The sequence below is a fragment of the Pollachius pollachius genome (assembly GCF_949987615.1).
Source record: "Pollachius pollachius genome assembly, chromosome: 7".
In the NCBI taxonomy this organism is placed as follows: domain Eukaryota; kingdom Metazoa; phylum Chordata; class Actinopteri; order Gadiformes; family Gadidae; genus Pollachius; species Pollachius pollachius.
Genome location: NC_136940.1, coordinates 23,421,842 through 23,437,111, shown reverse-complemented (window position 1 = coordinate 23,437,111; position 15,270 = coordinate 23,421,842). Strand labels below are relative to the sequence as shown.

Here is a 15,270-nt window from a genome sequence, read left to right as displayed (position 1 = left end):
GATACAATTACGCTAACCACCTTTTCCAATACTGCTCTGGCACAGAGACATGCACGCTTGACTGTGGAGCTGTGCACTCACACACAGGTTGTTTATATCTGTGCGACGCACATGGCCGTAACTGCTCATTTTCTCGCTGAAGCACTCATTCCTCTAAGCGTATCCTGCTTATTACTTTCCTCACAGAGTAATCCCCCCGCCGGACTCCACTGGCCAGAGGCTATCGTTGAAGACTATTAATTCGGCTGAATCCTCAACAAAGTGTCTTATAGTTAATTTACCTTACAAAATTTTGGCTCGTTTGAGTTTTAATATCCAAATGCCCCCCCGTTTATCTCATGAGGGGCCCGAGCGTTTGATTACGCCGCGTATTAATATTAATTTGTATTAATTTCCCTCTTCAATGGGAGTTGATACAGGAGGCGGCTTCGGGGAGGGGGGGGAAAAAAACAAAGCAGGCCAAGGTGACATTCAGCCAGGGCACAGTGTGTGCCCTGGCTGCCTTCCCCCCGCCTCGGTGAAACTCCAGTCGACCCCACAGACAGCGTACAGCCGGCCGCTCTGGTGAAATTCCATCCCAGGGCTCTGATTGGCAGAGGCGCTGCGGGCCAGAGAGGGCAGCGGCGGTGGTCTAGGTCCGGCGGGGGCGGACACGCTGGCTCTCCATCGCCTGAACGTCCTCGGTGGCCAACCTCATTTGCAGCCAGAGGTGCTGAGTTCACCGCGGGACAGCCAGCCACCCGCTGGATAACCAGGAGCTCAGCCCGGTGAACTAGTCTGAGGTTAGGCGATTGTTAAAAAACAGGGAAAGCGCAACCCCAGGTCTAGCCGCGGAAGCCCCGAGGCGTGCTGCTATTCAGACGGCCGGGCTGCTGGCATCATTAGTGGAGGAGTGTGGGAGCCAGGCAGGTCGCACAAAATGAACACAAAGCTATGGACTAGTGGATCTAAAATCTTTACCTGCTTTGGTTTCTAATCCCTCCCTCTCTCTCTGTCTTTCTTTCTCTCGCTCCCTCTCTCTCTCTTTCTCACTTTTTCTCTCTTTCTCTGTCTCTGTCTCGCTCTCTTTCTCTCCCTCTCATTTTCTCTCCCTCTCTCTTTCTCTGTCCCTCTCTTTCTCTGTCTCTCGTTCTCTCCCTCTCTCTTTCTGTGTCGCTCTCTTTCTCCCTCTCTCTCTCTCTGTCTCTGTCTCACTCTCTTTATCTCCCTCTCTCTCTTCCTCTGTCTCCCCCCCCTGTCCTTCTCTCAGCCTGTCTCCCTCTCGCCCCCACACCGCTCCACCCCCTCTGTAAATCACTCAGCGCCCTGTCGGCCTGAGGTTCGAGGCGGGGTCGGTGCCAGTGCACACTGTACCAGAGCAGAATAATTGTCATCTATATTGGAGCAGAAATGGGTTTCATATTTCCTTGGCTGTGCGATCTGAACCGGTGGTGGCAGTAATTGTAGCCTCATCTGGACCTGACTGAGATGTCTGTCTGGAGGGGACACCGTAACACAAGGATCATATAACGACCTGTGCCTCCTCCTAGGCATTTACCTATCTGCTACCGGCTGTGTGTGTGTGTGTCTCTCTTTCTCTCTCTCTTTCTCTCTCTTTCTCCGTCTTGCTCTTGCTCTCTTAATCTTGCTCTCTCTCTCGCTCATTCTCTCTCTCTCCATCTCTCTCCGGCTGTCACCGCGGTGAGATAGAACCCTGGGGCAGCCAGAGACTTCGGGATGATTGGTCAAAGGTTACGGTGACACGCTGTGTCAGTGCTGCTGACTTGTTTGTTTTACCTTTTGCAATAAAAGGGTGGTCAAGGGCACTAAAATACTACTAGAGACACTAAAAACAAACCCAAGGCACGACTTTACACACGTCGGCGACCGCGCAGAGGAAAGCGATGTGCCAGAACTTATTTCAAATGTTGATTTTACAGAAGGGGACAGTTTTACGATGAGTGATGAAACCGTTCCGACCGCCGCCATGGAGACGCAGATGTGATATCTGATGCGTCAAGACTCCAGCGTGTCATAACATCATTAAATTCGTACAACGGATGTTCATGCCGGCCGTCATGCAAGACACATTACGAAGTCCGCCTCACTCTCGAACCTCATTACGCCGTCCTTATGATGATGACTTATGTATTTTTAGCGCGCCATTGCAACTTAATGCAGCCATCCATATAGTATCGCTCAAGTATATGGATCCCTTCCGAGCTCCAGTAAATGCAAGGGATGTAACATTAAAGTTTAAGAGGGCTGCTTTGGTCGTGGCCGTGCGACGGCCTATCGCACTCAGATAGGCCGATGTGTAACTGGCAGAGCCGTGAGTTCTCTCTGCAAAGCTATTACAAGCTTCAGCAACCCTAAGGGTGAGGGCACAGAGGTGTGTGTGTGTGTGTGTGTGTGTGTGTGTGTGTGTGTGTGCGTGTGTGCGTGCGTGCGTGCGTGCGTGCGTGCGTACACAATCAGGCATACAATCATATATCCAGACACACAAACGTGCAGCATCCCAACCTCGCACACTCACATGGAACAACACTTGACATATGTTCACATCCACACACACAACCACTCCTATTCCTATATAAACACACACTAATCCAAAGACACACATCACCACGTCAAACATTACACAGATGTGTGTGTGAGTGTGAGTGTGTGTGTGTGTGTGTGTGTGTATGTGCGGTTGTGTATGCTCGTGTCTGTGTGTCTGTGTGTGTGTGTGCGTGTGTGTGTGTTTGTGTGCCTGTGTGCATTTATGCCTGTGTGTGTGTGATTGTATTGCTTGCGTGTGTGTGTGTATGCGTTTGTGTGTGTGTGTGTGTGCTTGCGTGTGTCACAGCCACCGCTAACAGCACCATTTTGTTCCTGTGTCAGCATCCCCTTCCAGCAGGTTTCAGGTGGCTGTGGTTGGCTCGTCCCTCGGCTGCCGGCTTCATGAGGCTGTGTGAGTTTCTCGCCCCTGTTGCAATCCCCCGTTCCAGTCGACTTTACAGCCGACGCACATTTTGTTCACGTCCACACGGGGACAGCGCGCCCCCATGTACGCTTTAACACAAAGATAATCTCTTTTTCACCGTGAACCCGCGGTGACCCTTGGGTAGGACGGTAAAGGGCTCCAGTCTGGCTGACATGATATTCAGCTCTAATGCTGTCCTACCTGCGAGGTGGGCCTGGAAAACCAATCTACTCTGAAGCTCAGATATCCCTCCCATCGCAGTCTTGGTTTTTCATTTTTTTTCTTTCTTCTTTCTTTCTTTATCCCTTCCTCTTATCTCTCTCGCTCTCGCTCTTGCTCTTTCTTGCTCTCTCTCTCTCTCTCTCTCTCTCTCTCTCTCTCTCTCTCTCTCTCTCTCTCTCTCTCCCCATCTCTCTCTCTTTCTCTCTTTGCCTCTCTCTCTCTCGCTCTCTCTCTCTCACGCTCTCTCTCTCCCCATCTCTCTCTTTGCCTCTCTCTTTCTCACTCTCTCACCCTCCATCTCTCTCCCTCGGTGATGCTCTCTGTCAAACAGTACACTCCCATAGTCTGAATAGGGAAAGAAGTCCTATTTCAGGACCAGCGTGTAATTAATCATCCACTCAGCAGCAACTAGCACTGAAGGAGGATAGTGGTGCACTCCTCGACTCTCTCTCTCTCCATCCTCCCGCCCTCTCTCTCTCTCTCTCTCTCTCTCTGTCTCTCTCTCTTTCTCTCTCTCTCCCTCTCTCTCTCTCTCTCTCTCTGTCCTCCATCTCTCTCTGTCCTCCCTCCCTCTCTCTCCCATCCGTCCTCTCTCCCTCCCTGTCCTCTCTCTCTCCCTCTCTCTCTCTCTCTCTCTCTCTCTCTCTCTCTCTTTCTCTATTCCATCTCTCAGACTTGTAATAGCCTTAGCCAGACTGATTCGGTACCACCCTGTATTTCACCTGGGTTTCGTGACCATCATTGGCGGTAATTCACCGTCATTGGAGGTAATTCACACCAGCCGAGAGCCTATTAAGCATCCCGCTTCGGCAGCCTTAGCCATCACAACAAAATTACCCAATTACAACCATTTAGAGGAGGAGCGCATGTCTGTGTTTCGCGGACCCTTAAGGTGGGGTTGGGTTTGTTGGATGTGACTGCGAATTAGGCCACTGTGAATGATCGTGTGTGTGTGTGTGTGTGCGTGTGCGTGCGTGCGTGCGTGCGTGCGTGCGTGTGTGTGTGCATGTGTGTGGCGTCTGTGCGTGTGCGTGCGTGCGTGTGTGCGTGTGTGTGTCTTTCTGTTTCGCGCCCGTCCTCTGTGAAGAAATGCTGGCATTAGAAGAACAGAGCAATGCTGCACGCATGCACTTTTTGTCGCACACATTTATTTCACGCGGCACACATTTGCAGAATGAGCGCATTTAACAACCCGGTGTCATCTTATGAGCTGACGTAGATGTCACGCGCTATGTCAGCAGACTGCCGCGGGAAGACGGAGGGCGGGGACTATGGCCTCAGTGGTGTGTAATAGGTCGTCCCTAACTGTCTGCCGAGCGAATCAATGAGCTGATTTGCCACGGTATAGCAGCGCTGTCCTCCGTGCTCTCGCCATCACTCTGGGTTGCTTGTTAAAGTGCACATGTCTTTATTTGTAAATCCTCCCTCTCTCCCTGCCTTCCCACCTCTTTGAACTGCAGGCCGTGGACACCGGTTTTCTGAGTCACAGTTACGTGCACACACGCGCACGCACGCTCACCAACTCACTCACTCTCAGTCACTCACTCACTCTCTCTCACTCTCACTCTCTCTCACACTCACATACATACACACACACACAGATGCGTGAAGTACGGTTCACATATAGCATTAACGCACAATAATAAAATTTTTGTATCCACTTGAGTTGGATGTGTAATCATCCCTTTTATGGCAATGGATCCATCAGTGCTAACCTAACAGTCCTAAATGCAAGGTTTTTTTGCTTTTAATGTGGGCAATGAAAGCTCCTACACAAAGTTATTACGGCTAGCGGCTAAATATAGTTTGTATATTTTGCCGTTGCCGTTCCCGACATGGAGTGCTCCGAGTCGCAGTCCCCAGGCTCCGGGAATGGCTCTTGTCAAGGCAATCTTTATTTATAAAACCGTGCTTGGTGCAACAAAGAACACTGTGCTTAATTTGTGCTCCTGAGGTTGTGGCAAAGGGTGAAGATAATCAGTACAGTAAAATTAGCCCTGGTACACACAACGTGGTATGCAATTAAGTAACGATACACACATACACATGCAGAAACACGCGTTTATACCAAGCGCACACACGGAATCATAGTTATGCAAAGGTTCACATAACCCACACACTCACACTCACACACACACTCACAAACCCATACACATATTTATAGAAGCACTCACACACATATATACACATACAAATAAATGATATACACATGCACATTTATAGACACACTTGTGCACAATTATGCGCATTCATACACAAACAAACACAGATATATATATATATACACACACGCACGCAGGCACACACACACACACACACATTTATACAAATATGTTTACACACACACAAAAACAGAAAAGTATTAGGCTTTCCATGAAGACCAATTGCCATGGGGTAATTAATGGGCCCACACGTACAGAGGCTCTCTGCCGCATCCATTCCTTGTGCACTGCAGAGTCGTACCATAATGCTTGGTAAGATATGCTTACGTTTGGTTTTAAAGGTCAGATGGCTGAAAACAATGAGCCTTTTCCAAATGTTTTCTGCCTTTGTTTCAATTCAGTGCCTCCCCCACAATGGGGCCCCTACCTCCATAACAAGGGAGGGGCCCCTATCTCCTTAACGAGGGAGGGGCCTTTACCTCCATAACAGGGAAGGGGCCCCAACCTCCATAACGAGCTAGGGACCCCTGCCTCCATAACGGGGGAGGGGCCCCTAACTCCATAACGAGCTAGGGACCCCTGCCTCCATAATGAGGGAGGGGCCCCTACCTCCATAACGAGCTAGGGACCCCTGCCTCCATAATGAGGGAGGGACCCCTGCCTCCATAATGAGGGAGGGGCCCCTACCTCCATAACTGGGGAGTGGCCCCTACTTCCATTACGAGGGAGGGGCCCCTATTTCCATAACGAGGGAGGGGCCCCTACCTCCATAACGAGGGAGGGCCCCCTACCTCCATAACAAGGGAGGGCCCCCTAACTCCATAACGAGGAGGGGGCCCGACCCCAATAGGAAAGAAGTGCAGCGTGCGTTATCTTTATATGTCCCCCAGCCATGTGTGATTCACTCTGAGGAGCGGAGGCTAGCACCGCTTCATAAGACGGATGAATACACACTCGCCCACACGCCCACACGCCCAAACACTTGCACATTTGCACAAACCAACACACATCGATACTATACAAACACGCAGACGACGGTTCCTCTGATGCCAGGAGGTGAACTTTTATCTCCCTGCTCATACATCATTAAGCGAGTCTGGCAGTTATTATGGAAGATGCTCTGGCAGATTGTGTCAGAGGCTCCGGTGCTATCAGGACTGGATAATAAAACCACACTTACTTAATCTACCCGGCTGCCCACCGTGTTGCTGAACATGCACGTGCACATACACTAGCATAAAACGCACATCCGCGCACACAAACGCACACCTTCGTTACACCCTCTTCGCAACTGTTATTGAAGCGCTGTTTCTAATCGGAACTAATCCAATCACTCTCCTCAAATGTTAGAGTGTGTACGCGCACACACACACGCGCACACAAACACATGCACTTCGGTAAACGCTCATGCATGCATGCTCACACCCACATTCACACGTACCACACTCGGATGAGCATGCTTAGCATTCAGATAGGCACCCTCACACACAGTGTATGACAGACTAAAAATAAAGGCACACACACACACACACACACACACACACACACACACACACACACACACACACGAACGACGAAAAATAACAACCCAGGGTGCACTCTAGTCGTCCTTGTCAGATCCTCCCACCCCCTGCCTCATCCTGAATACAAGGGGGAAATAATTACGACTTAATCTTCATATTACCGCCAAGCTCGGCCTCCGAAACATCTCCCTGAAACGGCGGTAGAGTTATAGCCCAGGCCAGGTACCAGGGCTTCATCACCGGCCCTGCAACGCTTGTAATGCGCTATAAAAAGGGGTGCCCGCCGATGTGCCCGACTGGGCAATCATCAGCTAATTTAGTGGGACTCAGTTGTGTTGGTGAGTGTACGTGTTTGTGTGTGTGTGTGTTTGTACAAGTGTGTGTGCGTGCGTGTGCGCGTGTCTGTATGTGGTGTGTTTGCGTGTGTGCTCGTGCTGGCAGCGTCTTTTTGCCTGCCAGGCATCGGTCGTGATAAAAACGGGAGCGTGACAGACATCGCAACAGCCAATCGGTCACCTGGAGACTGGTACAGTCCCCGCCCCCCCCCCCCCCTTATTCCACAAACTGTCTGCTCCAGCCTCGCTCCGTCTCCGTGGCGTAGAGCGATATCAGCATAGTTTGTCGATGTTGGAGGCTCTCGTTCACTGTGTGTCACTGCACCCTCTTTGGTACAAAGCGAATTCTAAACGTGCGTTTGTCTCACACTGTCTATTCCCGTCTTGCTAATTAACCCCTGTCCCTTCTCTCCATTCCTCCATCGCAACCTCTCCCCTCCCCGTACTTCAATCTCTCTCTCTTAATCTGTTTTACCCCTCTTAACTATTTCCATCCACCGCTATATATCTCTCTCTTTCTTCCACCTCTATCTCTCTCCCCATCCTCTCTCTCTCCCTGACCTCTTTCCTTCCCTCCCTCACGGCCTACCTCTCCCCTATCTCGCTCTCTCGCTCCCTCTCACCTCTCTCTCTCCCCCTCACCTCCCTCTCAACTTTTTTATCTCTGTCTCTGTATCCCTGCATTCTCTCTCCCCTCTCAACTGTCTATCGCCTTCTTCCTCCCTCTCTCTCCCTCCCTCTCTCTCCCTCTCTCCCTCCCTCATCTCTCACACCCTCCTCTCTCTCCCTTTCTCTCACTACCTCCTCTCTCTCTCTCCCTCTCACCTCCCCCTCCCTCTCTCTCCCTCTCTCCCTCCCTCATCTCTCACTCCCTCCTCTCTCTCCCTTTCTCTCACTACCTCCTCTCTCACTCCCTCCTCTCTCTCTCTCCCTCTCTCCCTCCCTCGTCTCTCACTCCCACCTGTCTCTCCCTTTCTCTCACTACCTCCCCTCTCTCTCTCCCTGTCACCTCTCCCTCTCCCTCCTTCTCTCTCTTCCTCTCTCTCTCCCTCTCACCTCTCCCTCTCTCCCTCCCTCGTCTCACTCCCTCCTCTCTCTCCCTTTCTCTCACTACCTCCCCTCTCTCTCTCCCTGTCACCTCTCCCTCCTTCTCTCTCTCCCTCTCTCTCTCCCTCATCACCTCTCCCTCCCTCCTTCCCCCCCCCCCCCCCCCTCCCTCCTGACCGTTCAGTGGAGAAGGACCCGTGCCAGACCAACCCGTGCCTCCACGGAGGCAGGTGTCTGCAGGAGGGAGACGGCTACAGCTGCTACTGCCCCCAGGGCTTCTCTGGAGAGAGCTGCGAGATCGGTGAGTCACGGCGGGGCCGAGGTCGCCACACAGCCAAGGTCACACACATACCCACCTCAGGGAGGGTGGTAGAGCGTGGAGGGAGGCATATGCTGGTGTAACGTCTACCGGTGGAAGGCTGAACCTGGCAGACGGGTACCAAAGTCTCTCCAGGAGCCTGTGGTCGGCCTCGGTGTTGTTGTTTTTGCTTGGGCTCTTCTTCTGCTGGGGATTGGTTGCTGTTCTGCGAGGCTTTTGTGGATCCGGCCCCGATGTGCCGAGGGCGAGGGAGGTGGTCTGGTTTCCATCTCAACCAGACTTAACGAGGCGCATCCTCACAGTTTACCGCGCCTGTGCAGCCATGTGTGCTGCGTGTGCACGTGTGTGTGTGTGCATGTGTGTGCGCGTGCGTTTGCGGTTGCCTTTGTGTGTGTGTGTGTGTGTGTGTGTATGCATGTGGGTGTTTGCCTATGCATCCATGTGTGTGTGTGTGTGTGTGTGTGTGTGTGTGTGGGGGGGGGGGGTGAGGCCATTGCATCCACGTGTGCGTGTGCATTTGCGTGTGCGTTTGTTGTGTGTGTGTACTTATGTGGGTGCTAGACTATGCATCCACTTGTGTGTGTGTGGGGGGGAGGGGGGGGGGGGGGGGGGTCATGCACCCATGCGCTCACCCCGTGTGAGCCTCTCTTCCTCTCTTTCTTCTTCGTCGTGGCCCTTCGTGTGCACCAGGACGCGGGGCCCCACAAGGGCCCTGAGAGCGGCCATGAGCGGAGCCGCTGATTGCGGGGTTTCGACTCGCGGCACACGCGGCCGATCAGGACGGAGGGGGGAACAGCAAATCGGAAGGGCAATAAAATCACTGGTTCCTCACCGGAGCCGTCACCGAACGGCCGAAGCACCTGAAGTGACTTCCTCGTCTTCTTCAGTTTTACCGTTTTTGGTTTTATGGCGCCGCTTTGAACGGGAGCAGAACGACCAGCGAGCCCCTGGCTCTGGCTCGATGAGCCCTTCCCACCTCACGAGGAGAGGTGCTTGTTGACAGTGCAATGTATTTGTATTGATTCTGGTTAGCGGCCAAAGCACTGTGGTTGCAGCCATAGCAAATATTGGATTATGCCAATGGGGTTTGATAGAGTGAAAGCCCCCTTGCGGCTCATTGCCCGTGGCTCTTGCAGCCCGCAGACCTCGCCTGATTCCTTTATTCTGAAGTAATAAAAAAGGTTTGTTATTTGTTGTTTGGCTTAACAGGATGTGGTCGATTCAGGACTCCATGAAGCGTTGAATGTTAGATTGTACGTGGAGCAACTTTCCCGTATAACCATTTTAAGAGCATGCGGACTGGAGCCTAGGACCGTTTTAACGTACACATTCCTCAGCTGCCTTGATCCGGCATTTCACAGGTCATAACCGAAGTTCAGGGGTCAAGCGGGCAGCCGAGTCTGGTTATCAATAACCTTTTACTGCTCCAGCTGTGTGTGTGTGTGTGTGCGTGCGTGCGTGCGTGCGTGTGTGTGTGTGTGTGTGTGTGTGTGTGTGTGTGTGTGTGTGTGTGTGTGTGTGTGTGTGTGTGTGTGTGTGTGTGATAATCCCTATGGCCTTTGGAATCAGCGGCATCAATAATATGTGGGTGGATACCAGCCAAACACATGAATAAGACGTGGGTTTGTATTGATTTTTCAGAATACCGTTATTTCCGATGCCGGTTGAAAAAGCATTCAATCGCCATTAAAAATCAAATAGGACGTTCGCCAAAAGGGGGGGGGAAGGGCGTTTTCAAATAACATCTCTTAAAAACACCTTATCATTGATCTGTACTACATTTGACTTACGCACTACACTCTCCCCTTCAGTGTTAAGTGGTGTGAGATAATACAGTTAATCAGCTTAAACGTTTCTCCTGTTTTTTACATTAATAAAAGACAAGGACAAAGAGGTCAATGCAGGATAACCATAACCGCCCTGATCCAGCGCTGTAATGCTGTTGGTTCTGCGCCCGTGGAGCCTGTTTAAACTCCGAGAGGCTCTTACGCGGGGGGTTTGCATGGGGAATGGATAATACAATAAAACAGCAGGGAAGGATCTTTAAATTTTGGAACAAGCTCCTCACAAGGCTTTCCGCTCTCCATACGATGTGGAATGAGCTGAATGTGATGAAGTGCACCGTTAATGGATACTGGCCAGTGGTTGACGACGCGGTGCGTAATATCCATTACCCCTTGTAATTCTGCTCTGTATTATGCTGGTGCTTTTAAGCTAAATACACACGGTGTAAAAAGGAAAAAAACACTGCAACCCCACACATCCTCTCAGATCTGCAATGGTTTGGAGGGGGAAATGATGTTTAGGGGAGCTGGATTATTGATGGCTTCCGTTTTAACTTTGTGGTCTTTGGTTAATATTTATGAGGCTAAGCGACACGAGAAACAAGAAAGAGGCAGAAAAAGACCGATAGGACTGTGGAACAACTCCGCACAACCCGTGATCCTTTTGGAGATGCTGTGTATGTCGTTTGTCTTGAACGCAAGCAAGTTTCCCGAACGTATTTTGGGGGAAAGACATTTTGTCAGTGCGTCCTTTGTTTTAAGGTCATCATCCGTCATTGTGGTTATTTCTTAATGTGGTTAAATTCTCTCTCACAGTCTCACAGCATTCATCCTCCTAAAGGTTTTCGTGAGGCTTTCATGGAGTACAATCTTGTTTGGCGCATTTGCAGTTTCTTTTTTGGTGTAAACGAGGAACTGCATTAACCTGCGTCTGAGCACGGGCCGGCCTATCTCCGTGATGCTGAACCCAGCTGCGCTTCTTGGTCAGCGGTGCGGTTTCCCCCTGAAAGGCTCCAATCAGCCCGTTAGTTGGCGGGCAGGAAGAAGGGCTGCAGCGGTCCCTTCTGGTGCTCTCTGGAGCTGTGATCGCGGCTCAAAACCTCTCAGAGTTGATTACTTTCGACAAGTTTGGCGTGTAGATCAACAGTTTGTCTGTGCAGAAGTGGCTGCCTGTCAGTTGGACGCGTGCCTCCGGCTGATTATACGGCTGTCGGGCCGGGGGGGTGTGAGACATGGGGGGCACCTTGGGAAGCCCCTTCAACCGCCTCTGTCATCCTGGCTATCTGTCTGTCTGGACATGTCTGTCTCTCTGTCCGTCAATCTGTCTATCCATGTCTGTCTGTCCGTCAATCTTGCAGTGTCTGCCCATCCGTCTGTTGTCTGCTTTGCTGTCTGTCTTTTCCGTCTCCTCTGTCTCTCTGGCTGTCTGTCTGTCTGGACATGTCTGTCTGCCGTCTTGCGGTCTTTCTGTCTGCCTTTGCAGTCTCTGTCTACCCGCGTGTCTGTCTGCTTTGCTCATTGTCTTCCTGTCTATCGTTGTCTACTTTGCAGTCTATGTCTATCCGTCCGTCTATCCACTAGGCTGTCTGTCTGTCTTCGTGTCCATCCTCTCCAACTTTGCTGTCTCTCTCTATCCGCATGTCCGTGCATCTGTCCGTCCGTTATTCCGGTTGCCCGTCTGTGAGGCAAAAAGGCGGGCGTGTCTGGGTAGTGAGTCAGCACTTTAACCAGTCTCCACTGCCACCCCAGCGGTCTCGCCCTTTCCTCCTTTAAGCATTCCTTCTCTTCCTCCTCTTCCTCCCTCCCCCGCCTCCTAATCCCTGAAGGGATTTTAAGGCGCTGGTAGAAATGTGGAACCCTGCCGTAGCCATCCTCTGGGCTTACAGTAGGCCTGAACATGACGCATGGCGCGGTGAGAGGTTGCCATGGAGATGAGTCTGCAGTTATTGTTTTTTTGTTTTTGGGTGGGTTCTTTTGTCCTCCATTGGAGAGCAGTTAGGCAGCGAGGTATGGAATGGAGAAGGCCAATGCGAATGATTCACGTCTTCTTTTTCGAAATGTTTTTTTTCTTTCTAAAACGGCGACCACAGCGAGACGAGCCGGGGTGAGGACACAGCACAGCACGAGTGCGTGTGTCCATCGATTTTGCCAGTTGGCCGCAGAAATGTCGTCCCGCGGGCGTGACACACAGGGCTCAAGGCTGTCCCACACACCGACGTCGCACCCCCCCCCCCCCCCTGTCGCTAAACCCCCCACCCGGCCGTTGCTACACCCCCCACCGACTCCATTTCCCCCGCTTGCCCCTAATTGAAAAGGAATTCAGGCCCGACCTCCGCTGTCTAAAACCAACAAATCACTCTCGACTCCTAACGTCTCACTCCCTCCCTCCCCCCTCCCTTCCTCCTCCCTCCCTCTCCCCTCCCTTCCTCCTCCCTCCCTGCCCCCTCCCTTCCTCCTCCCTCCCTCCCCTCCCTTCCTCCTCCCTCCCTCCCCCCTCCCTTCCTCCTCCCTCCCTCCCCTCCCTTCCTCCTCCCTCCCTCTCCCCTCCCTCCCTCCCCCCTCCCTTCCTCCTCCCTCCCTCCCCCCCTCCCTCTCCCCTCCCTTCCTCCTCCTCCCTCTCCCCTCCCTTCCTCCCCCCTCCCTCCCCCCTCCCTTCCTCCTCCCTCCCTCCCCCCTCCCTCCCCCTCCCTTTCTCCTCCCTCCCTCCCCCCCTTCCTCCCCCCTCCCTCCCCCCTCCCTTCCTCCTCCCTCCCTCCCCCCTCCCTCCCCCCTCCCTTCCTCCTCCCTCCCCCCTCCCTTCCTCCTCCCTCCCTCCCCCCCTCCCTCTCCCCTCCCTTCCTCCTCCTCCCTCTCCCCTCCCTTCCTCCTCCCTCTCCCCTCCCTTCCTCCTCCCTCCCTCCCCTCCCTTCCTCCTCCCTCCCCCCTCCCTCCCCCCCTCCTCCCTCCCTCCCCCCCTCCCTCTCTCCTCCCTTCCTCCCCCCCTCCCTCCCCCCCGCCGACCCACCACAACCATGGAGCCACACGCAGACAAACAAACACAAGCCATCAAACAGTGCAGCCATCCAAGCAGTAGTAGACGACTTGGGCTACGATACCACACATCACAGACACGCACGCACACACAGACACACACACACACACACACACACACACAAACACAGGCACACATCACATCAAAACCGAACACACACACACAGGCACACATCACATCACAACCAAACACATACACACATCACACACACACAAACACACACTCAAACACACACATACTCACACATACTCAACACAGGCACACATCACAACACGCACACACAGACACACACACTCGCACACATCACAAAGACACACACTCACACACAGACATACATCAATATCAAACACACACACACACAAACACACACATCACAACCAAACACACACACATACTCACACACATCAACATCAAACACACACACACACACACAAACACACGCATCACAACCAAACCCATACACACACACACAAACACACACACACGCACACACACAGAAAAGTACAACAATGTAATAGCACACTCAAGCACAGGCTTGCAGCAACAAAGGAATAACTCCATTCGCTTATACGAGTGTGCATACATAAAGGCACACACACACTCGCAAATACACACACCTACACATGAGCAAAAACCAGTAAGCAAAGAGCAATGCCCTCGTCACACCTGACAGGCTGGGAGTCAGGCTGATCCACAGGTGATGTGGAACACTTTCATGTCAATTTCAGCAGAATAAATTGGATAGCAACTTTTCTTGTCCTTTGCGCTAAGCCGTGTCCTTGTGTTTGTATTTTTGTCTTTTTTCTACCACTGCAGGAAACATAACATCGGGGAGAAAAAGGAAAAATCATGTTATTTATTTCATGGAAGCGCGCTTCCCAACTGCACGGATTACATCTTCATGTTCTGTTGCTTCACCATTTCTCTCTCGCTCTCTCTCTCGCCCTCTCTCTCTTTTATTCCCTGTCCCAGCTCCCATCCGCCACTCATATCCTGGAGTTTATTAGGGAACGCTGCCTTCCCTCTCTCGCTTTTCTCTCTCTCCATCTCCCCCTCTCCCCTCTCTCCATCTCCCCCCTCTCCCCTCTCTCCATCTCCCCCCTCTCCCCTCTCTCCATCTCCCCCCTCTCCCCTCTCTCCATCTCCCCCCTCTCCCCTCTCTCCATCTCCCCCTCTCCCCTCTCTCCATCTCCCCCTCTCCCCTCTCTCCATCTCCCCCTCTCCCCTCTCTCCATCTCCCCCTCTCCCCTCTCTCCATCTCCCCCTCTCCCCTCTCTCCATCCCCCCTCTCTTCATTTCCTCTTTTCCCTGTGATCATTTCTCCTCTTCCCAATTTCTTTAACCACCACCCTCCCTGCGCCCCTGTTTATTATTTCTCACACTCTGTCACTGTTTCATAACCCCCCCTCATGTCGTCTCCCCTCTTCCAAAACCATCTGTTACTCCGTTTTCCATCTCCTCCCGTTTAGCTTCTTTTCACACAGCTCCCTCTGCTCACACCCTCCCTCTCTGTCCCCTTTCCGGCGTGTCGTTGGCAGAGGAGCCGAATTGAAATTACACCGCAGCACAGAGCAAGATTTGGAGGTTGAAGGAAGAAGGCACCTGCCCCTCCTTCTCCAATCTCTTGTCTCTGTTAATACATTTAATTTCCTGCCAAACATCCTCCCACCCATCGGAATCCCTGGCCGATGTGTCCTTCCTCTTCTGCAAACACCTGTCCCATTCTCTGTCTGTCTCCCTCCCCACCTCTCCTTTTCTCTCCCTCTCTCCCCCTTTTCCTCTCTCCCTCCCATTCTCTATCTTTTCCCACTTCTTCCTTTCTCTCGCTATCTTTCGCTCTCTCTCTCTCGCTCTTGCTCTCTCTCTCTCTCTCGCCCTCCCTCCCTCCCTCCCTCCCTCC

General features: G+C 52.3%; 1 protein-coding gene across 1 annotated transcript in view; it reads left to right on the top strand.

The window, feature by feature from the left end:
• Nucleotides 1-4,400: 4,400 nt before the first annotated feature.
• ncanb (neurocan b) overlaps nt 4,401-15,270 on the top strand; it is a gene marked incomplete at both ends in the record, with an annotated part of 48,714 nt that continues 37,844 nt past the window's right edge. The window contains 2 exons of the mRNA XM_079740061.1: nt 4,401-4,452; nt 8,421-8,537. Of these exons, the coding sequence (XP_079596187.1) occupies nt 4,401-4,452; nt 8,421-8,537 (169 nt within the window). The remainder of the gene's footprint in view (nt 4,453-8,420; nt 8,538-15,270) is intronic.